The sequence below is a fragment of the Oryzias latipes genome, chromosome 19, assembly GCF_053564925.1.
Source record: "Oryzias latipes strain Hd-rR chromosome 19, Olatipes_Hd-rR_3.1".
Lineage (NCBI taxonomy): Eukaryota > Metazoa > Chordata > Actinopteri > Beloniformes > Adrianichthyidae > Oryzias > Oryzias latipes.
Window position 1 is genome coordinate 25940253 of NC_136255.1, and position 25862 is coordinate 25966114.

Sequence of the window (25862 nt, forward strand, 5' to 3'; positions counted from 1 at the left end):
GCCAGATGTGATTTAAATAAAAACAACTAATACAGGAGATTTTGTGCAAAATGGCATCTGCAAGGAAGAAGATGGATGGATGAATGAATGAATGAATGAATGAATGAATGAATGAATGAATGAATGAATGAATGAATGAATGAATGAATGAATGAATGAATGGCATCTGCGAGGTCAATAGCAACAGAAAACGTGGATGAACCTTTCCAGGATTTCCAGGAGTTCAGGATTCTGATGGCCTTGCGGTGGACCGCTATCACACAGCCTTACTGTGCTGCAAGGCAGGTTGGGATATCTGTGTCGTCCTCGCCATGCAGCGCCTCCGATGGTTTTTCCATGGGGACCAAACTCTGCCCAGATGATGAGCAGAGGTCAGGGGTCAACGGGGCTGTAAAAAAGTTTTTTAGTTTTTGTCAAGAAATTGTTTCAACATGAGCTGCCATGGAGAATAAAACACAAAAAAGGCTAAAAAGAAGTAAAAGTAAAAAAAACACTGTGAGTTCCACCGTCCACACATGGAGAACCTTCCAGGAGGAACCAACCAAAACAAAAGAAGGAGACTTCTGGAGAAACATCTGGAGGATCTTAGACCTTCATCAAACTTACAGGACTGTAGATAACAGCCAAGCATGGGGGTGGGAGAGTGATCGTGTGGGATCTGGTTAACAAGTTGTTACCATTGAAATGACACTAATGTTGATATATGCTTGAAACATAGATAGTGGGTTCTGCAGCAGAAAAATGACCCAAACCATCCACTGATCTGCTGGAGAACCAACAGTTTCTCTGATATTCATTAAAAATCAACGCCAGGTTTCTGTGATGGAGGTGGTGGGGGGGTGGATGTAGGAAAAGCCAGCAAGGTGGGGGCCAATTAGTGACTACAGAAAGGAGGTGGAGGATCTCTGCGGCCTCGTTGGGCTGGAAGCACCTCCCAGAAGAAAAACAATAACTACTTGGATGGAAAACGGAGAATCTGGTGGACGTTCTGAGCGGCGGCGGCGCTCACCTCCATCAGCCAACGCCACGCCATGAATAATGCAGGAGGGAGGAGATGGAGGGCACTGGGCGTGTGCTCACAAGAGAGAGGTGTACCTCCCCCCTCCAGCTCCTCCTCTCCCCTCCCCTCTCTTGTTCACCCAACCCCCTCGCTGCCGGCCGCACTGCAGAAGGTCGGAGGGAGGAGAAGCGGAGGAGCCGGCCTGAGGGAGGCGCGAGGAGGGGAGCATGCGGACAGGAGAGCCATGACGACCATGCTGAGCCCGAAGATCAGACAGACCCGGAGAGGTGAGTTTCTGCATCCTCCTCGTCTCCATGGTAACGGGTCCCCCGAGGCTGCGGGAGGTGATGCAGACGGAATAAGGTTGTTTTTTTTTTCACGTCTCTGATCCGTCAGAACTGCTGCTGCTCAGCGGACGCTCCATCCTCTGAGCCGCACTGGCGTTTCCCCACAGCTGCTGCGGGTCGGAGCCGGGAGCATCTCTGGTTTCAGCGCTGCGGCGCTCAACATCCCCGGGCTGCCGTCAGCTGCCGGCTCGTGCACGCCGTGAGCATGCACGTGTGCCTCCTCTATGCAATAATTAAGACGGATCTGGCTGAGGAGGAAAGAAACTGACTGAGGATGTCGCTGAAATCCTGCAGAGATTTGGAAGAATATTCATCCATACGTGAATTGTAAATATAAATGTAGCTGCTTCTGCAGCCGCTTGTCCATTGGTGCATGATGCTCACTGACAGCAGCCCGTTGGCTGCACGAGGCGCATGAATAGGCGGGTCACGCTGGGCCGGGTCAGAACAGGTCAAACAGGAACAGAAGGAGAACCAAGGAGCGTGCGATTGAGCCACTTGTGGGGGGTGATGTAATGACATCCAGGGAGACCTGGATGTAATGATGCGCGGGGAAGTCGATGAATTTTCAAGAACAGCTCAGGAACGGTTGATTTCAGTGCAAACATTTTATTTTGAGGGTTTGTGTTTTTGTGAACGCAGCTTATTGAGAATTCAAATTAGGAATGACGGTCTTCAAACATCCGGATGGAGGGAAATTCAACAAAACTACGAAACTGACCAATCAGATGTCACAATTATAAGTGGGCGGAGCCTGCTGGCTACCCACATCCACCTTTGAGAGCATTCGACAGATCTTGAGTGGCCCGCTTCCAAGTGGCTGGGGGTTGGGCTTCCAGCAAGTTCACTCCTGATTGAGGAGAGTGGTTACCGTAGAGACGGGACTCTCACCGACTTGGACCAATCACATACTTACTGACATCGTTTGGCTCCAACATGGCGGCGTCCGCATCGCCAAAAAAAAAAAAAAGTTGACTGAATTGACTTCATCTAGTGAAACATTGATTCACGCTGGTTTTTCACAGAGAATTCTGGGAAATTTTAAGGGCACTGGATTCGATAATTGTAGACTTAGACACCCCGGAGAAAAAACAAAACCAAAACAAATTTGGAACAAGACACTTCTAATGTTTTTTTTTTGTTCACACGTCTACAAATTTGTGGCGTTTGTGTTTTTAAATTTCTTAATTGCTTCATTATCTGCTGGATAGTGTGTGAATTTTCAGAGCTCAGGTCGGTACCAAACAGCTCAGTGTGAATATGAACTCTGTGGTCTTTGTTCGCGTTTGGACGAGGCAACCGGTCGCCGCTTCAAGACAGCTGTGTTCATCAAAACAGACTAAAACTGAAAGCTAAGGAAACATTTGAAATCTTTACGAATTTTCTTAACTGGATGCAGTCCAATCCGATCCTGGTCGGCTGCGCGACCACGCCACTTCCACGAGACTTCCGGTCACTTAACGCTTCAGTTCACTTCCGGTATTGAGGGTATTCTCTTTCTGTTAAGCCGGCTTGCCAGGGAATACCCTTAATAACTGAACTGACCCAGAAACTTTACCTTGCTGAACATTGTGTATAAAAAAATGCTTTGGGACTGTTTTCATGTATTTATGTGTTTTGCTGTTGTGTGTCAGTATTCGTTCATTTGTACTGGGATTTGTTGTCGTATCTTGAATGTAAACGTGTCTCTGGGCCGCCGGAGCTCAACTGCTATAAATCACGTTGAGGTCCTCTGCTTTTGCTGCGTTTATTGACATGGAAACAAGAGATTCACGTGAGAGCAGACGCAGGAAGACTTCACAATAAAAGCTCCATCATTAAAGTGTTTGGTCTAATTCTAGCCACACATGGGCGGGGTGCGGGGTGGATGGTGGGCTCAGATTCAGCCGGATGCCAACGTTCTTCTGTACAGCGGCGTCGTTCACACCACAACGTTTGCTGGTGAAGGCAAAGAGTTGTGGAGGAATTCAACAGCAAACCGATTGTTTTGTGACAAAAGCCGGTCATGGGACCCATGAGTTTGCAGTGGGACATTCACGCGTCGGGCCCTCCGGCAGGCTGGTCGGCTTTAAACCGATAGGATTTAAAACAGCGACAGACCCCCATCTGTGAAAGACAACACTGAGACGCGAAGAGCTGCGAGGCGCCACCAGAGCTCAGGCTTCTGATCAGAGGTTGTCATCGGTTGGGAGGTGATCCACACGTCCTGTTCAGCTACGGTCACATCGCCATCGGGAACACGCCTTCAAGCCACCAGCGTTTTTGTAAACGTGCATTTCCAGCTTCCACGATAAAAACGTTACGGAAAAAGTGTTTCAGGCTCTACGTACAACATGCGCGTCGCAAGTGAAGCCCGTTTGCACTTTGACCAATCAGGGACTCTGATTCGGCAGAGACGTATGGATTTGGTTAATCTGGTGAACCCAAATGCGGCGACGTCTGCATTATTTTTTTTCCAGGCCTCTCTCCTGACGTGATACAAAACCATATCTGCCATTTCAACGACGCTACCAAAGAACGGAACCGTTTCTGTTTTACTGCCCAAATCGTTAAGTTTGACTAATAAACATTAGAAAAAGAAGCCCCTCCCTGCTTGCCCGGTGTGAAACCATTGGCTGAAAGCGTGCCCAAGAATGCGGGTTTAGCACTTCAAATGTTCCATGTCCATGCAGCTGTAGAGCTGTGAACGAGGCGTCGCCTTGTGGAGTCATCCTCGGGCTGAATCCTGACTTCTGCATCTCTTGGTCTTCAGGACGATCAGTGTGTGTGGATGCCGCGTCAGCATCCATCTCACGACTTTGTCCAGGTTGGATTTGACACCGTTTGATGATCCTAAACGACCAAAAATGGGCATGAAGGTGGAAAAAACAGTTCTGAGGAAGGGCCGAGGATTTGTGTGCTATCTAAAAGCCACGCCCCCTTTTTACCTTCATTTTCAAATAAATAGTAAAGTTTAGGATTTATCTCCATGGGGACATCAAAACTTTCAAAGTTCACTTCCGTTGTGAGGTTTTGACAAATGGAGAGCGAACAAGGTTTGATAACCAACCGCCTGGTGGTGACACGCTGAACTGCTCTGGCTCCAAATCTATTTGTTTTATCTTGCAGTAGATTCATATTGTGCTTTTAGAATTTGATTGGAGCCAAATGAGGTTCATGCATCTAGCTTTGTGTTTTGGAAAGAAGGTCGTTCACGGCTAGATGTGGTCATCAGAGCGAATTAAGGTGAAGCATCAGTTGATGGATGAGCAGTAAGGCCTGAAGACTGGATTGATAAAAAAAAAAAATCAAAGTTTGGTGCATTTTTTGCAGTGGAATTTGGTTTGCTAGCCATCATTAGCATTAAAAATAAGGAAGAACGAATGAAGAGGCTTTTTACTTTTTTGTGTGCTCTTAGAGTGAGAACTTTGGATTACGGAAGACTCTCATACTGGAGCAGTTTTCCGTTTCCAATCGCAGTAATAAACCAGATATTAACCCCGCGTTGGATCCGTTAGGGTTGAAGCAAATGTTCTGCAACACGCCAAAGATGCGTGTGACGTCAGAGTTCATTTTCAAACGCAGAACCCGTCACCCTCAAACAAAGAGCCACTGATCCACGTAAAGCCCCCCCCCCATGTGGAAAACACTGTGGTTAACAGGTTGGACGTTTACAAAGAAAATTTAGATTCAAATTGTTACTAATCAAGAAAAAATGTCATTTGGAAAAGATCGTATTTGTGCGGAAAATGTCGCTGGGCGGGGTCACAAGCTCCCTGCCCCGCCCTTTCTGAAGCGTCCACTTGCAGAGGTGAATTTCTAATGAACTCCTGCCGCTCTGCAGGAACTATGTCCTAAAAAAACACACACGGGGTTTGGGGATTTCTGCTAAAAAAAACAGAATCATCATAATGAATAAATGACCACTGGGAACGCTTTGGAAATAGATCAGAAGATGATCAGAGAGGGACTTTAAATCCAGACTGTCCTGAAAACCTGAGGTTCATCGTCTGAATCCCTCACTTCACAAAAGAAAAAGAAAAAATAATAAGTGGGCTTTTCGTAGGAAAATCCTATTTTCTGAGCTGTGAGTGACCACACAGCGGCTCCACCCAAAACCCCAGGAAGTTCTGAATCACCCTGAAGACCCAAACGGGTGCAGGGGGGCGGCCCGCTCAGCACAAACGCAGACGTGAGTCAGGCCTGAACCACGCATGCAGCATGTTCCACGGGGACTAAGGTCTGAGGAACTGCTGCGCCCACAGAGGTCTGGACCGGTCCAGAGGAACCAGCGGCTCCTGGACCCGTGGCGGTCATGGAAGGTGAGCCGAACAATCCTCTCAGGACAGATTTACAGCTACTAGAACTAAAAAGACGCTGTTCCAGCTCAAAAATGCTTCATTTGGGGTAGAAAAACAGTATCTAATAGACTAGAAACTATTGTTCTTAATGTCCAGACATTGCAAGGAAAGTTTTGACCAAACCACTTTTTAATACTTTTCATAAATAGCTCTGTTTTTATTTTCAGTCACTCAATTTATGTGAAAAAGAAGAATGGCTCAAAATAATCTGGTTTTGTTAAGAATATATAAACTTAATGAAAACCCTAGTTTTTAAAGTATTTGGATTTTTTTTTTTATTTAGAGAATAAAAAAGGAAAGAGGAAAGGAAAAAAAATTATACTATACTATTTATACATGTGTGTTTATTATGTTTTTTTTCTTTTACTATAATGTTCTAAATATGTTTTATGTTTGGTAATGATTATTGTTACTCTTGGTAATGTTTATGTTGTTTTATGTAAGGTAACTAAATCATAAATAAAAATAAATAGTAAAAAAAGAACTAAAAAGACAAACTTCCTATCTGAAGAACACGCCCACAGAGCCAAATATGGTCGGCGAAAAACCTTTAAAGAGAAAAGGAAAAAGCTTCTCCTCATTTTAAACTTTATGTTGAATCTTTTAAATTCATGTTCCTGTGTTTTTTCTGGTTGGAACTTCCTTTTTTTGTAATTCAGCTTCTTCTTAGGGTCCTCAGGAAGAATTCTGTCTTTTTTTAATGTTAAGAGAGAATCTCTTCCTGTCAGCCTGGAAATGATGTCATTCTAGAGAGGAAATGCAGTTTAAAATGACCGTTTCAGTGGAATAAAGCTAATTTAGGTTCTCATGAATCATCCCAAAGCCTCGATAGAAGCAGCAGAAGAAAGACAGAAAGCATAAAAGAAATGGAAAAAGAGAAAATCCACCGAGACTAAAATCTAAAAAGGAACTTGGAGCTCAACAGTTTCAGCGAGAAGGAAGTATAAAACAATAAGATGAGAGAGAGAAATCTTTGCTTCTACCTGGTCTTCCTTACAGATTTGAACCTCAGACTTTTAAAGAGTGAAAACCAGATGATTAGTTCACGTGAAAGCAATGTCTGTGGTCGTGGCGTCCATCAGAATGGTAAATGGCGTATTCTTTTCTACCTAAAAGGCCCAAAACGCTGACCCAGTCACTGACCCAGTCACTGACCCAGTCACTGACCCAGTCACTCACACATTCACACACTGGTGGCGGCTCTGCTGCAGAACACAGGCACCCGCCTACCACCAGAGGCAAGGTGGGGTTCAGTGTCTTGACTCATGGGCATGCAAGGCGGGAATCGAACCTGCAACCTTACGATCATGGGTCGACCGCACCAACAGCTAATCCTAAACTCCACGTCTTCTCCAGCATCTTCTTGGAGGAGCAGACGGACAGGTTTCTGGAGAAAATCCAGTCCCGTCTTCCAAAACGCAGTTAGGGAAAGAAGCACCCTGGAGGGCAAAAACCAACGGTGTGGAGACAAAAGAGAACAGGAACTCATCCAAACGTCATAGAAATGAAGGAATAAAAGAATCTGATGACGGTTTCATGTGTAAACTCCATTTGTTCTCCTGTCAGACGGCATTGTGGTCTCCTAAAGAGCCTTAAATTAGCTGCACAAGCCTCAGACTGCTGCCTCCAGGCAGCTGTTTGCAGCTAAAACGGTCGCATTTCAGAGCATCTACTGCCTGCCGGGTAACAAATGGTGGGAGTGAAAAACATGCTGGAGGCATGAAAAAACAAACATTGATTTTTGGACCCCCCCTCAACCGCTTCTGTCATCCCAGCCTCATCTGAGAATGGATGGTTTTGTTGGGGGAGCTGCTTTTTAATAGTTACCTTTCAAATGCAAATTTAAATAAATCTGTGTTGGATCTTTATTCACATCTCTGTTTACGATTAATTATGAACCCGGATTCTGTTTTAGAATTTTCACTCCAAACCAATTTTGTTTGTCGCGAAAAACAAGTGACACAAATGAACCGATGTCGGTCTTTGATTGGTAAATAAATTAAACTACAGCCAAAAACTAAATCTGCCTGAGTTAGAATCTGGATTTATTTTCAGTAAAGCTCCATCCCTCATCGATCGATTCTTTAGAGCCAAGTGAGTCTTAAAAACAATGAAAGATCCGTTTCATACTTGATCAATAGGAGATGCTGTGTTTCCTTCTAATGTGTCCTTGGTGGAGCTCAGGTTACCCTGGTTTGCTGGGAATCAGTCGGCCCAGCAGCTCCGGGGGTCCCCTGTGGTCCCATTATTATCTGTTGTTCTGCGCAGAGACCCGGCGGTTCCCGTCACCTGAAGGACCTGACCAGGTCTCTGTTTGTGTCCCCAGCCAGGTCAAAGAGCATGGTGATGGGGGAGGTGTCGCGGGGTCCCTGCCGGCCGGGGTCCCCCGGCCTCCAGGAGGGGGCGCTGAAGGCCGGGTGGCTGAAGAAGCAGCGCAGCATCATGAAGAACTGGCAGCTGCGCTGGTTCGTCCTGCGCTCAGACCAGCTGTTCTTCTACAAAGACGAGGAGGAAACCAAACCGCAGGTGCCAGCGGGGCCGCCGGAGGTTCAGGGGGGACGGAGGCTCTGCCCAGTTTATCAGGAGCCCAACAGTTGTGAGACCAAACAGCGCCAAAACTCACGTCTCAATGTGTTTACACTGACGTCAGTAAACGTCACCTTCACACGAGTCTAGATACGTACAAGTTACACGAAAAAAAAAAACTGGGAACGGCGACAAAACTGAAACGCAACTTCAAAATAGAAACTTCATCTGCAGAAATGTTAATTCAATCAAATTGCTCTGGGTCTGCAGTGGAGGAATTCATTATTTTTAAAAACCCTTATCTATTTAAATGTAAAAACTGAAAGGACATTAAAATGTCAAAGAAATGCTTTTTATTTGATGCACATTGTTTTCACATCTGCTGTACGGCGGTGAAACTGCAGCTTCCAGACTAAGACCTGAATCGTCTGGAGGACCGAAAACACCGACCCCCAACTTTCAACTGAATGTACAATTATGAACAGAGGTCCTAAAAAAAAAAATCACCAATGCAGGCTTCTTGAAGCACTGCAAAAGCATTAAATAGACAAAAGCAGTTTGAAATACGTATTTTTGATCCGTTCATTTGGATTCCACTCTGTTGTTCTGCCCACTTCCTGCCCTCCCATAGAAAATCGTCAAGCTCCGCCCCTGGACCTAGGATAGAGCAGACTAAGAAAACAGCTCATTGTGGATTCATACGGATCAACAGGTTCTGAGGTCCGACCCGACCCAAACAAATAAGAGACGATACAAACAACCAGAGACTGCAGACACTCCCAGTTGGGTTCTGGTTTGTCGTTGGACAGATCTGCGGTTTCAGAAAGCGACGTTTGCATCGTTGACCGGCAGACACAGGGATTGACCGTCTCGTTTAGGAAACGGCGTCCATCGCTCAGCAGATGAGAAAGTCTTTTCTAGCTTTCTGCTGACTCACCAACTAAAATCTGATTGTGTCGTCATGTGATCTCCTTTCATCATTCCAGATGAGATTCCAGCAGGAAAACAGTTTCTCCGTTTTCTCTGATCAGAATTTTCCAGAACACGTTTTAGTCCCGTAGGGATTTGAATGCAGACCCCCCCCCCCCCCCCCCAAACAACTCCTCCCCCACAAAGACGTGAATGTGAGACGTCGCCACTCAACCTCCTCTGCTTCCCTTCTAATCAATAGGTAATCCAGGGTTACAAATGGGTGTGGGTGAGGGGGGGGGGGGGGGGGGTGCTCCCATCACTGCAGCAGGAGACCCCCCCACCAGGATGAAGGATGATTGGTGCAGAAACGTCCACACTGGGTGGGGATCGGGGCAGGTTTGCCTTCCTTTCATGGTGTGGGGATCAATCCACTGATGGACAAACCGACTCCTTTGTTGGATGCCGACGTCTCCATTAGTTCCTGTAATGGAGACGACATAAATCTGATTTAGTAACTTGTATTACTTGAATGAGGAGGCCGTAAATCCTTCTGTCCCTGCCCTGCCCCTGTCTAACATCCCTCCCCTTCCATTTGTTGCCATGGTGACTAATGCCAGTGGCCGCCTGCCTAGCCCTCTGGCCGAGGCGCTTTGGCAGAGACCTCTGCCTGTTTGATGGAGGATGCCAGCCGAGCGGGCCGGCCCACAGGCGCTGGCATGTCTTCACAGCTCGCCTGGCCTCAGCGCTCAGGGCTAAAATGGTATTGATCTGGATAATGTCTTCGGATCATCTGCGCTGCTTTCGGCTGCATCGCAGCAGAAGCTCCTTCAAACGCTGCGGGGGGTTTAGAGGTGACATAGAACTAACAGAGAACATAGAAAACGTCTGACTGACAGCTTCTGTCTGCGTTTCAGGGCTGCATCCCTCTGCAGGGGTGTCAGGTCAACGAGCTCGCAGCCAACCCGGACGAACCAGGAAGACACCTGTTTGAGATCGTACCAGGTGAGCCCCTCCTCTTCCTCTGGTCCAGCGACAACCCCCCCAAACAGGAACCACAGACCATCTCCCTCACTCAGCAGATGCAGGCCTGTTTTGGGACAGCAGAGGGCGCTGTGACCCAACTCGTCTTCTCTTCTCACCTTCACTTCACCTCATGATTCTGCTGGATTTTCAGAGTAAAAGTCAGTTGAAGTGAAAGCGCAGCACGATGTGATCCAGGCTGATGGACACTAACTGTCAGCTGGATTGATGGAGCTCAAAAGGGTTAGTCAAAGCCAAACGTCCCGCTCGCTTTCAGGTCTGTGCTGCCCCAGGGGGGTAGAAACAAAACACAAAATAGAGTAAATCCATCCTAGAAACCAATTTAAAGTTAGGCCTGTTGAATCGACGCTACACAAACACACACACAATTTTATGAATTGAAGTCAAAAAAACGACAACACTTTTTCAAAATGGCAGCTTTTCTGTTGGTTTTATCTCCATAGCAACCTTTTGTGTTTTGGTCGCCTAGGGAAAAATCTGTAAAGGCAACTTTTGGATTTCCTCACCAACAGAGGTTCTTTGCTAACCACACCCACATTTCTAATATAGTCGTATCCTATGTTCTATCATTTTGTTTAACTCTTACCAGGAGTTTATGCATTGAATTTCCACAGTAATTGGTTGGAAAATGTGCAAGTAACAGGCGAATGCCACTTTTGTAAGCTTGCCACGCGAACGTCGTTCAAAATCTACAACTTCTAAGACAACATTCTATCTCCTATTGCTTAACGATTACGCCAGAGAAGTTAGGAGATGATCGATGAAACTCCCTGGGATGAGTTTTCATCTGTAGCTGGTCCTAAAACTCTTTAGTTTATTTTTTTTTAATTGGAGATACCTCACTTTCCGAGGTCAACGGTAGACGAAAGTCCAAGCTAGCGCCATGTGTGTGAAATTTGGTGAAGACTGCTGGAATAAAAGTTTACTTTTCCCAAATTGTGGGCAAACGTGAACATTACCAAATCTATTATTTTGTCACAAAATGGCCAAGCTGTGGGTTGGGAGGCCATCCCATAATAATGTCAAAACTTCCTTTGGATATCCCCGACATCTGTCTAATGGTGTCGTTAATGAATTCTGACTTTTTTGTCCCCGAAAGCCCCGTGGAGATTTTTGCCTAATCTATTGTTTTTAATGGTTTTGCCCGCTATGATGTCATCAGTGGGGGGAGGAGCCATTTCCTGTGCCCAAAACTCACACACATTCCTAATATGTTCATATTGTACGTTTCATCGTTTTGTTCAGCTTGAGGCAGGGAATCGTGTTCAGGATTTGTACGGCATTCCGATAAAACATTAGCGAGCTAACTAAGATCGCAACAGATGCGAACCCGCCGCGCGCACGCCACCAAAATCTACAACTTCCAATTCCAACATTTTTTCCACAGTAGGTTCTTGATGATGCTCAAGAAGTTGCAAGACAATCGATGGAAATCCCCGGACACGTTTTCCTTTGTAGCTGGTGCTGGGCGGCCATGGTGCAGCGGTAGGGCGACCCATGATCGTAAGATTGTAGGTTCGATTCCCGCCTTGCACGTCAAAGTGTCCTTGGGCAAGACACTGAACCCCACCTTGCCTCTGGTGGGAGGCTGGCGCCAGTGTTCGGCAGCGAAGCCGCCATCAGTGTGTGAATGTGTGTGTGTGTGAATGGGACTGTGATTGTAAAAGCGCTTTGGGCCTTTGTAAGAAGGTAGCAAGCGCTATATAAGTATACTTTATTCAGTAAAGGTGATTTTTTATTTATTTTTTTATTCCAGATGGGAGTCTCTCCCCATAGTTAAAGGTCAACAAAGCGTCTGTGGTGCTGGTGATGTGCTTGTGGCATTTCATGAAAATCGCTTAAACAAAAGCGAAGTTTTCCCATATTGTGGAAAAAAACGAGAAAAATCACCAAATCTCACACTTTGCTGTAGGTGGTTAGGCCATCCCATAATAATGTCAATGGAAATTATTCACATCAGTAATTTTTGTGTTATTTTTATTTTTTGTGTGAACTGGCAACCGTTGTGGGAATGCCAGAGCCATCTAAAAAAGAAATCAGTGGAAGGATGTCAATTGGAGAATTCAGTCTAATTTTTAATAACAGATAATATTATTCAGCCAAAATCTGAGCATTTGAGGCAGAACAGTGGAGACAAACGACTCCAGAACAGCAGAATGAGTCAGTTCCTGAACACATTTCATTTACTTTTTCCTTTTATAAATATAATAAGGCTTCTAAAGTTTTATTTTTCTTTGAAATTCAACATTCTTAAATTTCACAACTGCACTGCAAACTAAACCCTGTGAAGAAAAAACATCTGATGATTTAGAAATAAACAAAAAAAGCGTCATTACGTTAAAAAAATGCTACTGATGATTAAAAAAAAGAAAATTATTTATAAGACTTGAAGCCCCCACCTCATGAAAGCCTGATTGAAGCTTCCGGGTCCGAACGAACCCCCGTCCAGGTTTGGACCTGAACTTCAGAGAATAAAAGAGCGATGACCTTTGAGTCAGAAGGTCATCTGAGGAGGCTGAGCTCTGCCAGCGTTTGGCGTGTTTGCGTTTGGAGCCGCTGACCGTCTGTGTGTCTGTTTTATGGTCGGTCAACATCGCAGACGGGCGAGACGACCTCCCCCCGACCCAAACCCCAGCCAAAGATCCACAAAGAGTAACGGGCTTCGGTTGGATGATCTGAACATCATGACTTCATCTCATGCTGGACCCGTGAAAGCTTTTTTACCCAAAACTACAATTCCCAGAAGCCCCGGCCCTTCACAAAAGGACAGAGCTGAACTTCCATCATCTTCTGATCTGTTTTCAAAGCGTCTCCAGTGGTCTTTTCGTTATGATTGGACATGTTTATATAAATTTCACCTCTGATTTGTGGGCGGGACTGCTAGTGCAGAGTAACCCCGCCCCCTTTTCCCTTCCTCATTGCCGAGAGCCGTGTTTACACTCCGTCCCGTTAGCTTACAGCCCCTCACACCTCCAGCCTAGCATTACGGGTGCAACAAAAACGGCAGCAACATCAGATCCATCCGTCCGTCCAGTTCTGATCCAGATTCCAGCTCAGACCAGGAAAACAACGACGGTCACGGATCTGTTTGTCTGTAGGTGGATGCATCTGAAAGGGGCGGAGCATGGAGCGGGCAGCCCCGCCCAGCATCATTTCTACGTCACTAATCCGATCTTTTTCAAACAGTATTTTTCCTTCTGCTCTGATTTCAGAATAATTTAAATTGGGTGATCCTCAGAAATGCACATTTTCATCTTAATTCATCCCAATGCTACATATTAAAAAGCTCAGTTTTCATCTGAGCGGGTCTTTGAACCTCGATGGATGCAGGGTTCTCTTTCCGACATGGGGTTAAAGTGGCGATTGACCCCTTTAACCCCCTCAGGTGAGGCTTTGACACCCCAGTTTGGGTCTGACCACCACAGCGGTTCATCCTGCTTCACTGGGCCGCTGTGTCGGTCAAATGTTAGCTCGGGTCTATGGAGGCTCAATTCACACATTTTTGAGAAGGTTTGGGCTTAACGGTGGCGTCCCTGACAGCCTGACATTCAGGACGTACGGCTTTAGTGGCGTCGTGTCATCTAACCAAACGGAATTCTCCCTGAATCTGAATTCTGACAGAATTCATTACAGTGATGAAGCAAAGCGAAGATGTTCCTTTAAAAATTAGGAGTAAAATGCTGATCTTCGGTTTCGAGTTTAATACTCAGAACTCAGAGTGAAGTTTTGTAAAGAGTAAAGTGTAAATAAACTGTGAAACTAACTTGTTTGAAGGCAGAACTTTAAAAAGTGCAACTTAAAAACAGAAAGTTCTTGAAAGCTGCAGCTCCTTCAGCTCTCTGAGCTTGATGGCTGCCGTCTGCGTTTGTTTGACAAAGAATGGAGGACGGCCCATCTCCCCGTTCCTGCACACAGTTACTGAGAGGAGGCCTTGTTACCCTCCTCCTCGGGGATTTGCCTCTCCCCAGGGGGGCTGAGGGAACAGACCTGCTGCCTGCTCTGCAGTCGGGGAAGAAGCCTGAATGAAAGGAGGACAGTGAGGATCCGAGGCTCCCTCTGGCATCGGGCATGCCTCACTGGCGGCTTTGGGGCATCCGCTCTACCTGCCCACCCATCTGCCCCCTGAGCGGGCTGCGCGCAGTCCGGGGAGAGGGAACGGCGCCGCTCCGGAGCCCGATCCAGCCTCAGACATGGGCCCGGTCTGCTGCAAGCCGGACAGACTGAGGAAACCACGTCTCCAAGGTAACGGGAAACAGATGCTGGAGCTTTTTTACAAGAGCGGCAGAGGCCGAGGCGGAGCCGCTGGGAGAATGTTGTTGGTCAGATGAACGGCAGCTTTATGGATCTGAGCGCTGATTCATGTCCTGCTGCTGACTTTTACAGAGGCGCTTCTGGGAATTTTCTGGGCCGAGCAACACTCTCCTCCAGAAACGCACCTTTTCTTCTGCGCCGTTTCCCTGCAGCGTCCTCGTCTGCTCTGCGATGACTGTTTGTGCTGAAATCCAAGTTGCTGACAGATAATTGTGGCGCATCGTTGTGCATGCTTGCCCTGGAAACACAAGGAAGCGGGGTTTTCCGTTTCCACAGAGCTGCAGGCTGCACCTCTCATTTATTGAGTTCTTACATACACTTTAGTGCGAACACGGGTTCTTTTGTAACACAAAAGTGAATTTTTACACGGAAATGATCAGAAACACTTTGAATGCCGTCTGAGCACATCCTCATTTTATTTCCAGCATGTCTTAAGCCCAGCAGAAGGAATCATCTCAACTCCTTTATTGGTGTAAAAAGATACTTCAAACTGCTTCCAAACTTAATTTAGCATCTACTTGAAAGCAAAAACACAAGTGAATTTTAAAACAATACAGAGAAATGACAAAAAGGAAGCTTCTGAATGTGAAAACAGGATTCTATGTGTATCCATGCAAAACCCCAGAAGATCCCTGTCAGAGGGACTCTCTGTCCTTCTCGGAGTCAAACTTTCTATTCTTCTTCACACTAAACAATAACCGATTGTGTTGTGTTTTCTTTTGTTGACTTGGAGCCAAAGATGAGAGTGATTTTCTGTCCATAACAGTTTGCTTAAAGTTTTTTGTTTGAAAAAGTCTTCTTAGATGTTAGAATGTCTTTCATTTTTCCTCTGACTGTTACAGTCTGACTCTATGGAACTGTGACGTTTCTGAATGTCCAGATCCTGGATTCTAGTGGGACTCGCATGGAGGAGCAGAATGGACAGCAGGTTAAGGGCAGAATCCCGTGTTTAGTGGGACTAAGATGAAGGTGGAGACTTTGGGTCGGCTGAGGTGGTCCGAGTTTTATTTAGTATTTACGTTTCATCTCTGCTCCACTGGAAGAAAGAGATGATAGTGATTCAGAGGACAATGAGGAGAAAGCAGGGAAGAGTTGGTGGAAAAGGGTGGAAAGAATGGAAAGGATGGATGGATGGATGGATAGATGGATGGATGGATGATGGATGATGGACAAAAGGACAAGCGGTTGGATGTGGCATTCTATGCTCTGCTGGCAGTTTTGCTGAAAACTGAAGTTATTTTGAAAATCACAGGTTACCATGGCAACACATCAATCTTGAATCCAGAAGCAGAACTGAGTTCATTTTGGGAAAAATACAAAAAGCCTCAGCAACAGAGACGACGAGTTTCCCTCATGAAGGAGACTTTCTTTAAAAACTCTCCCACTGTTATTGAAAGTGGTTTTAGCGTTAGGTAGTTGTTGTTGTTGTTGTTGTTGTTCACCGCATGAGGTTAGAATTGTGTGCTGCTGCTGCCGTTTGTTTATGTGGTTGATCTGCTTTCATCTGTCTCCAACATTCACGGTGGGCAAAAGCCTTTTTCCAGATACCAGGAGAACAATCTGGACTGTCCTTATCTCCCCACGTCCACGTCTTATCTGCTGCTCTGCCGGGTCTGAAAACACTTGAAGTGGTTTCTGCATGAATGCAAACATGCGTGAGCTGCAGCACGCTCTGCAGAATCAGACTCCGACTGATGAAGAGGAGGCACTCTGATTGGTCACGGGGAATTTTGGAGGGAAAGCCTGAACAGACATCTGGTCGGAGTTTGAGTTTTCCAAATTTGTGTTTGTTTTAAATAATCTTAAAGATGCATCAGGGTTTATATATATATATATATATATATATATATATATATATATATATATATATATATATATATATATATATATATAGCATAAGTGCATTTTAAATGCGAGAGCTGCAGAGGAGCGCTCTTCATCACGGCAGCGGGACCTCAAGAACCCTCAGCTTTACAGCACCACTGTTTATATTTGGATTCTCCTCTGGCAGCTAAATGACTGTGACAACAATGACTGCGGCTGTGGCAACACCACCGCCCCACAATAACGAGTCTAACCCGGGACCAGGGAGGGGGCCGCCCCCTCAGAAATCCTCAAACTCCAGTTAAAAAGGAAAACAGACCGAATAAGAGAAAGGAGAGAAACGAGTCAAAGAGATTTAAGGAGCAATAAATAGGATCCAAAACGCACAAATGTTTACATACGAGTCTAAATTATCTAAATCTTCCTAAAATCCATCACTTTGCACAAACATAAGAAGCTTTAAAACAAAGCTTTCATCCCATGTACTCGTAATGGGGGGGGTCGACCTGCATGGGTGCTGCAGGTTTTTGGGTCCGTGGAAGGTCATAGAGAGGAGCATCTTTAGGGGAGCGCAGGAAGTCATGAAAATGGAACGTGGCACTGACGTGCGTGAAGTGTTCGTAAGGATAATGGAAGTTTCACGCACTCGTGACGTCCGGGTGATGCTTTCGCCACGCTCTAGTCTTTAGTAAGGCGTTAGTGCTCTGTACTGACCACTCAGAGTGTACCGGTGATGCATAAGCGACGTCCACACAAACTACGGCGTCTTATTTCCTCATTTCTAACAGTCTGGCTGCAGCGAGGAGCGTGCACGTGAACACAACTAACCGGCTCATTGTATAGTCTGCGGGATTTGGGCTGCACAAGGTCTGTCCAGCACCCCAACTTACCCTCACTTGTTGCTTAACTGTTCACCTGTCGCACGCAGGCAGCATGGCCATAGAACAAAAGTCTTCACTGGGGGGTCAACGACCTTGATATTTCGCATGGATCACCTGTGTTCCCCTTACAGCTTTGACCATTTTTCACCCATAAGGACAGATGGGACTAAGGCATTAGGCAGAGCCAGGAGTCAGCAGGAGGACGAGGTCATCAGAATCTGATTCTTGTAAAGACTATAGTCAATTCAGTAACAATAGAAGAGATAAAGCTGTTAGTGTTTCCACTGATTCTGACTCCCAGGAGCAGTTAATGACATGAATGTGGTGATTAACGGTAATATAAACACACTGTGCTTTTATAGTCAAAAGTCTGTGCAGTTATATTCTATCTTTTTGAAGTTTTATTATTCATAAATTGAGTCGAGTCTCTGAAAATGCTGTTTTTTTTATAATCATCAATCTTTAAGAGGATTTTCCAGATGTAGTTGAAGCAGAAAACAGAGTTTAAGCTCTGAGGTTTCACAGCACAGAATTTAACGCCATAGATTCACACGGTCATGTGACCAGTGACGTCCACTCTAGAGCTATCTGGAGCTTTGCTGCCCTCTAGTGTTCTCAAAGTCTTGCTGTATGTTCAGTCACTGCACTGGGACGTTTTCTAGGATTATTGGAATTTGATTTTTTCATGTCATTGTGAAATATTTTGAATTTTTGATTGGAATCATCCAAATCTACTGTTAGAATCTCTACATCTCATGTGGTTCCGCTGATTATTCTATTGCTAAAAAATAAATGGAGGAATGTCTGATGGGACACAGATGTGGCTGTAAGTGTGAAACATGGAAGATGGAGCCTCTTACCTTCTGGTCTGTGCTCCTCAGGTGGGACAGGGGAGAAGGACCGGACCCCCATCAGCCATGAATCCGTTCTGCTCATGGCAAACTCCCAGACGGACATGGATGACTGGGTCAAGGCCATCCGCCGAGTCATCTGGGCGCCGTTTGGAGGAGGTAAGGCCAAAAACAAGCACTTGTTTGTCAGGATTTGTTTGTGGTCGTCGTTGTTCATCTAATGTTAGTTTTTGGTTAATAAACATCCTTTTCTATGGTAGAAGCTTTGGTTTCTGCCCTAAAGCTTCACAGATCAACAAAAAAGCTGCAGCCGTTCATTGTCGAGTCTTTGAAGTTCTATCTAAGACACGTGTCGTTAAAAGTGTGATCACAGTGACAACCAGAACAGATTACAACTCAGGCCAGGCGGCGTGTTATTCTACCCCTGAGCAGAAGGACAGATTCCTCTGCAGACTATTTACTAATGTTCTTCCACCTTCAGTGCATTGACTGACCCTTCGGTGTTGATCCAGTTTGACTTAAAAAAAAGACAGAAAGATGAGTGCAAGTGTGGTTTTTGTGTTTCCCTGGTGTTGATCTGAGACTGGTTCAGCTTTTCGTGTCCGACGTGTGAACAGCACAGCAGAAATACACGCAGACGTGTTTCAGGCTGACGGCAGCAGGAGTGGGGTTACAAATAACACTATTTATAGGAGGGATATATAGTATATAGCTCCACAGCAGCTCTTCATTTTTACTTGTAATCTTTGAAGACATTTGGCAAAAATGTGCATAATACCACTTTATCATCTGGCAGGACTCGCACACATAAAAACATAAAATTATTGTAAAAATAGATGTTTACGGCTGATTTCTGCTCAAAATGGAAATACTAAGACAATTAAATAACAAGATGAAATGTCCATATTAGTGTTAATAAAACTACAATCTAGACAAACTATGCTTCCTGTTTTGACTTAAAAGTCAGTCTAATTGTTTTTTTGAGGTTTGACATTTGCTGCTCTTTAACAGAAGAAAACGCCCCCCCCCCTTGTTGGTTATAAACATGCTCCCCTTTACGTTTTAGACTGTTTTCTTGCACATAGACAAATAATCATTAAGAATCAACTCATTTGAAGTTTTTAGTACCTTAAGGTACTTTCAAAGACAAAAAAAATAATCAAATTTAGTAATTTCCCCCCTTTTTTTTCTTAGACAGAAAAAAGATTAGAAGTCTTCAAAAACCAGTGTTGGGTGGTCTCGGACAGTTGAGACGGGGGTGAGCTGCACCACGTGTGGTCGGTCTTTGTGGGCCGCCATATTTCCGGCCCCCCTCTCAGGTTTAGTCTGGAGTTGCTGGAGTTCCTGTTCCAGAATAGATCTGTCGCCAGCGTGGCGGCAGCAGCGGCAGCGGCAGCCCTGCAGCCTCTGCTGCTGCTGCTCACATATCTGCCCCCCCATGGGCTGCTCTCCGCCGTCCGTCTCCCGCCGTCGCTTCATCTGAATCTGAACGGTCAAAGTCAATGCCAGACACAGGATGGAATAACAACCTGAAATGTGGACTTGGGATGTATGAAAAACCATCTCTGCTGGTCTGCAATGCTTGTTCTCTGAAGTTCCACGATTACTGCGAGCTGTCAGTCAGCTGCGACTGTTGCAGCCCGTCAACAGGTAACCTGCAGCAGCATCAGAGTCACACAAACTTTAAATGATGGGTTGTTTTTGAATGAAATGTTGGAGAAATCTAAATTGGTGTTTTTGTCTTTTGTCTCACACTCCTAGAAGCTCTATAACTTCCGGAATGAAGCATTTTTGAAAACAAACTCCAGCTGAAGTCAAGTGCAGTTCAGAAACTAATCATTGGGGGTTGTTGTTTAAAAAACTTAAACTGTCAAACTTTACAACAAAAAATAAAGATTCTTTGGGACGGGTTCAGGAAAGGTGTTCAGATTTTCACAAAAGTTGATTCCATTGATGTTGGATTATACTGTCAAACAGACCTGTCAGTCAAAGCTCAGCTATAGGTGGGGGCCTGTCTTGCTTGTTTGTCCCACCGCTTCTCAGAAAAGTCTGGATCTGAATCCGTCACATGAACAAACTCTGATGTTTTCTAAGGAACATTTCTATGGATCACTCCAGGAGCTGGACGAAGTGAAAATACAGTTCTTAGAACAGGTCTTTTGTGTCTCCTGTTGTCTCAGGGATCTTCGGCCAACGTCTAGAAGACACGGTGCAGTATGAGAAGAAGTTTGGTCCTCGGCTGGCTCCCCTCCTGGTGGAACAGTGTGTGGACTTCATCAGAGAAAGAGGTCTGGATGAAGAGGGTCTGTTCCGAATGCCGGGACAAGCCAACCTGGTCAAAGAACTGCAGGAGGCCTTTGACTGTGGAGACAAGCCTTTGTTTGACAGGTGGACAGAGTGTTTGTGGGACAGCAATTTCAAAAGCCTGCCTCCGATAATCACAGTTTCTTTTTTCTGTCTGTGTTCTTTCAGTAACACAGACATTCACACCGTTGCATCTTTGCTAAAACTGTACCTTCGAGAGCTGCCAGAACCAGTCATCCCGTTTTATCAGTATGAGGACTTTCTAACCTGTGCACAGCTTTTGGCCAAAAATGAGGAGGAGGTTTGTGGAGGGTTTGTTTGGTGGTCTTCTCATTTGAATGAAATAGTTTGTACAATAATGTCCATTTAATTTTACCTTAGGGGGTCCAGGAGCTCGGGAAGCAAGTAGGCACTCTACCTCAGCCCAACTACAATCTTCTCAAGTACATATGCAAGTATGTCCACTTCATCATGTCTGATCCCAAACAATCGGGAGGTTTGGGGGATTCTGTGATTCTAGGAGGGACCCTGTAAAGAAGCCACATTTTTGGTGGAGTTTTTCCAAGAAAAAATCTATCAGACAAGAATATGTCCTAAGTCTTAGCTCACAACTCAAGAGGCATCAGGAAACGATCCATGATAGTTTCCACAGGGGTTCCCTTTTGTAAGCCCCAGCGACACATTTTGAGTAGTCTTACCAGTCAAGCATAATGTTTGGGGGATTATTCCAAGAAGTTCAATCTGTCAGTTTGAAGATAGGAGGTAATATTTTGGTAGAAAAAAGCCAATAGAAGAAGATAATACACATGATCAAGAGGTTCCGGTCACTCCTTTCCCACAGCGTAGCTTCCTACAGCCAATTACTATCCAGGAAGATGTTGAGGAATCTTCCAACAGAAGAGACCAAGGAGTCATACCAAAGACTCTAAAAATGTGACTCAATGCCTCCCTGCTTGACACTCAGCATTAAGGGGTTGGATTGGGGGGGTAAACAACCAAATGGTGCCAGAGCGTGGCTGTGTCTGCAGCTCACCCCTCCCGCAGGAGATCGGTCAGATTTGGAGAACACATTTTACACACTTAGGTGCATGAACACTAATGGGACTTTACCAAAAGGAAGCCTGGTTACTAAAAAAAACATCACAGAGTTAATATAAAGTCTGACATCAGTTTCTGTGTCCTTAGATTTCTTGATGAGGTCCAGTCTCACTCCAATGAAAACAAGATGAGTGTCCAGAACCTGGCCACAGTGTTTGGACCAAACATTCTACGACCCAAGATGGAGGACCCAGTTTCTCTCATGGAAGGTAGACACCCATTTTATCAGTATATTCTGCTATTTTCCAGGTTGTACACGTGGACTAAACCTAGCAAAACAGCAAAGTACCTCAATAATGTGGGAATTTATGTTGTCCAGGTACTTCTTTGGTCCAGCATCTGATGACGGTCCTCATTAGAGAACACAAACGGTTATACACGAGAGAGGAACAGGAGGGAGCCGCTTTACCCCAAACTGAAGTACCCCTCCATGGTCACCAGCTCCAGCACCGCAGCTTGGGGGCTTGGATCTCAGAGGAGGACCTCCGCACCTGCCCCATATCCAACCCCAACCAAGAGCTGGATAGCAGTGCCTCTTCCCTGGATGCCAGACTTTGTGCAGCTGTCCCACCTACACAAGCACCCAACCCAAACCATGGACCAAAAGGGGCATCTTCGGCAGGGAAAGGGGAGGTTATGGTTAGCCCAGGTAAACAGGTCAAGGCCACGCCATCCTGGAAATACTCCTTCAAAGGTTCTTCTGTGCCTCGTTCTCAGACACAGGCCAAGCAGTGCAACACAGTGGCAGAAACGACCAGCACATCTGGTGGGGGAGGGGGCGGTAACTGGCTCATGAATGGCTTGTCATCTCTCAGAGGGCATCGGCGTACATCCTCAGGGGAGAGGTCCGCCCGTGATCGGGACTCCACTGGTTCCTCCCAGAGACTCTCCACCTATGACAACGTCACTTGTTCTTCCAGCACCGGGAGTGTCCCAAGTGTTTCCAGCACACCGTGGTCCACCTCCTCCTGTGAAATCTCAGTGCCTGACTCTGATGGTGAGCGGGTAGCCCCCCGGGACATAAGCGGTGCCGTTGAGGCTGCCAATAAAGGAGAGTGGGTGGAGGACCAGAGGGAGGATGAAAGGGAGAACGATGGAAGTATGATAATGGAGCCGAGCTCGGAGCAGGACAGCTGTGAGGCCATGGAGCTGTGCAGCAGCAGCGCAGCCTGCAGCGAGAACGGGAGCGGTACCCAAACAACCATGGCGCCATTCATCATCACGACTGAGGAAGGGGAAGGGACTGACTTCACGCTGGGCATTCTAGCGGAGGAGCTGAAGGAGGAGCTGCGAAAGCAGAAGTCCACCTATGAAGCCAGGATTCAGAAGTAAGTTTGTATGGAAGAACCAAAAGGAGCTTCATTTGAATGAATGTTAGAAAAATCAGAAAAAGAACGATGGAGCCTTTAGAAGAGACTAGATGAATGAATGCATGTCTATCAGGATTCCTCTTTAGAAATGCGTCAGAAAGGTAAATGACTCCTGTAAGTTAGTTTTAGTACTGTAAAGACATTTAAAAGAAAGATTATGGATTTATTCGAGACATGGGTAGTTGACCCTCATGTTGTGCTTCATCTTCTCAGACTGGAGGAGTCCAGCGCTGCTCTTTGTGCTCAGATGGAGCGTCTGGAACAAGAGATGGAGCAGGAGCGAAAGAAGCAACAGATGCTGGAAATCAAGCTCCGAAACTCAGAGCGCGCACGAGAAGACGCAGAGAACCGAAACAGACTTCTGGAGAAGGAGATGGAGGACTTCTTCACAACGCTGGGAGATCTGGCCATGACTTCAAGGACAAGCAACATTTGAGACTTTGCGTCCTTTTGTTTGATCTCCACGTTGAGGCCACCAGCGGAGTTCCATGTCCTCCTTTGTGCATCGACCAGGAAATCCTAACAAGTGCTGGATGTCTGCATCAGGAACGTCTCCACCAAACTCAGCTCTTTTGCATGCTTGAAACAGAATGTTGGGAGGACCGTGAGGACTCAAGGAATGTGTCACGATGGCCGTTTCTGAAGAACATGGACCGATATCTTTTCACTGTGACTTGTTGAAGGCCTTCTAAAGCAGGTTAACTCACAAAAGATTGTCCAAAAGTTTGTATCCCCTTATGGTTTGGTGCATTTTTCTGGTGGGTCCATGATCACATCATCTGGAATGGCCGTGCCTCAGAATAAGCAGCGCCCAATCGTTCAGTCAGTTCTGAAATTTAGGAGGAACTGAAAGAATTATTCAAAATTCCATCCCTTAAGTACCTGGTCCAACTAATTTGAGATAACCCTCTCTTCTGCAGAAGGTTCTGGACTTGCATTGGTCTACATTTTCACTGCCAGTATTTTTTGCCACATTTTACTGTAGGATTACACTTGTATGCTGTAATCACAGGATTTTCTCAGAGAACCAACCGTTTTCAGGCAGTTTCTGTTGGAAATAACAGGTGGGACTATTGCTGCGGCCGTTTCAGGGTAACCATTGCTGTTCTCAGGCCCTTTCAGTGCCTCGCTCATTACCGCCTGCCCGCTTTCAGCTGCAGACTCAGCTTCTCGCCAACTCGAAATGCCTTTTTGCCGAACGGTCTTTCGCCGCAGTAAACACCAAAACCGGACCACAGCTGTGCACTCTCACGGCGGCCTTCTAGAAGCTGAACACTGCCATCAAGAAAGAACTGGAGATTTCTGGTTGTGTCTTCGGGAAACGTTGGAACGCGTTATGCCAGTAAATGTTCCACTAATTTCAGAGTGAAAGAGCAAAATGTCAATTTTCTTAAAGATGCCAGTTTTATTGAAAAGTTGGAGAAAGTCTTACATCAAGAATGTATCCTTGAATGTGACGCCCTGATAAGGAAACCGGTGGGACGACATAGAAAAGAGGGACGAAAGAAGCTGAAATCAATAGGTACTGCTGGTTAATAAAAGTGAGTTTTTCTCTATTCAAATCACTGTGAATCAGAAGCAGATGAAAAGATGTTTTTTTAAAAAGTTTGTCGTTTGTGACTTAGATAATACACGATGGGCGGGCCACAAGCTCCCGGCTCCGGTCCATCCTGATGCCTCCACTTCTACACGACCAGATCCATGAACTGTACTTTCCGCACTGTAGGCACACAGTCTCAGCAACAGAAAGGGGGCGGGGTTACTCCACACCAACAGTTCACGCCCACATGTTAAAAAGGATTTTCTAATGAACTCCTGCTGCTTTGTGCTACGACAGATTTCTCCCCCCTGGCCAAAAACCGCATAATTTGCAGTCAAAAACCACTGGGTACGCTTTGAAAATAGATCAACAGATGACCGGAGTGGGTCTTTGATGGACCTGTCACAATATGCCTCTAATTATGAATCATTTTTGTGTTCAGAGGCCGTTCAGTGTGAAAGAACTTGGAATGACTTTAGGAGCTCACCAGTGCAGACTGTGATGGTCTAGAACAACAGGTACTGTCATTCCTACAGAATCCCCCCCCCCGTTATGTTCCTCTATGTTTGTCCTGCTATGGTGCTTATTTATTACAGGTTGTCTGTTGTGATGAATGGAATAAAGATGACCACTGTTACCAGAGTTTCCTGGAAAAATCGTGTATTTTTTTCAATGAATCACAGCTGTAAAGTCTCACCTAACCTATAGGCAGACTCTGAAGAGTCATACAGGAGGAGAAAATGCAAGAAAACCAAGTCAAACATAATTTTTTAAAATATTTTTTCTTAGATCATTGAGACTATGGTGAACTGTCCTTTTACCATTAAAAAAACAAAACAAAACGTCAACACTGGTTTAGAATCTAGATTTCTTTTTAAGTCTATACATGTCAACGCAAATATATACTTTAAGAATTTTGCCTCTAAACAAATAAACACTGTTTGACAGCATTGGTTAGATTATATGCTTAACTTTATATTTTATAGCATCTTCATTATAGCAGAAAAAGCCAGAATAGAGGAATAAAAGAGCCGCATGTGAGGTAAATTCAGAAAAGTTAATAACCGATAACTAAAGAACGATAAACGGGGATGTTCTGCCTTCCTATAAAGTTTGACAGAATAAATAAATACATTTCATGACTATATTGATGCATTCGGGCTGAAGTTAGGCTGTTTGTTTCCCGCCTTATGGCGCTGCCCTCTGCAGAACCCAAACTCCCGCTTCCGGCCTGATCCCTCCGGCTTGTTCAGATTGGTTTTCTTTAGTGGTTACTCTTTTTGGGATAAACTTCAGACATTTTTTTGGGACGTTTTCCCTCCATCAAATCCTCAGGTCCAACCAGAGCGAGTGGATTTGACCTCTGCCTCCGTCTCCCCCACCGCTTACCATTAGTGTTGGATCTTTATTTTAAAAGGCTCCAAATCCTGAAAATTACTTCAGTTCTGCGAAAACAAATCAAATATTAACCTGCCACCCAATTTTGAGATTATTCACACATTTTTATAACAAATGCC

The 25862-nt window shown here is 45.4% G+C and overlaps 1 protein-coding gene and 1 long non-coding RNA gene across 3 annotated transcripts; one reads left to right on the forward strand and one right to left on the reverse strand.

Annotated features, from left to right (window-relative positions):
* The first annotated feature begins 941 nt into the window (after window positions 1-941).
* arhgap22b (Rho GTPase activating protein 22b) lies at window positions 942-25001 on the forward strand. Of its 2 annotated transcripts, none has more exons than XM_004080179.5 (10): window positions 942-1287; window positions 8014-8213; window positions 10040-10127; window positions 18064-18192; window positions 20214-20421; window positions 20506-20638; window positions 20719-20792; window positions 21523-21644; window positions 21755-22763; window positions 23019-25001. In XM_004080179.5, the coding sequence occupies exons 1-10, from the start codon at window positions 1032-1034 to the stop codon at window positions 23239-23241; spliced, it is 2442 nt and encodes an 813-aa protein (XP_004080227.3). In that variant the 5' UTR covers window positions 942-1031; the 3' UTR covers window positions 23242-25001. The 2 variants fall into 2 exon arrangements, with proteins under 2 accessions (XP_004080227.3, XP_078793686.1); XM_078937560.1 differs by lacking the exon at window positions 942-1287 and adding an exon at window positions 5514-5648.
* On the reverse strand, window positions 8550-18407 carry LOC144987868 (uncharacterized). Its single transcript, XR_013651542.1, has 2 exons — window positions 18043-18407; window positions 8550-9606 (listed from the first exon to the last, which is right to left on the reverse strand). It is a non-coding gene; the product is annotated as an uncharacterized LOC144987868 (long non-coding RNA).
* Window positions 25002-25862: the final 861 nt, after the last annotated feature.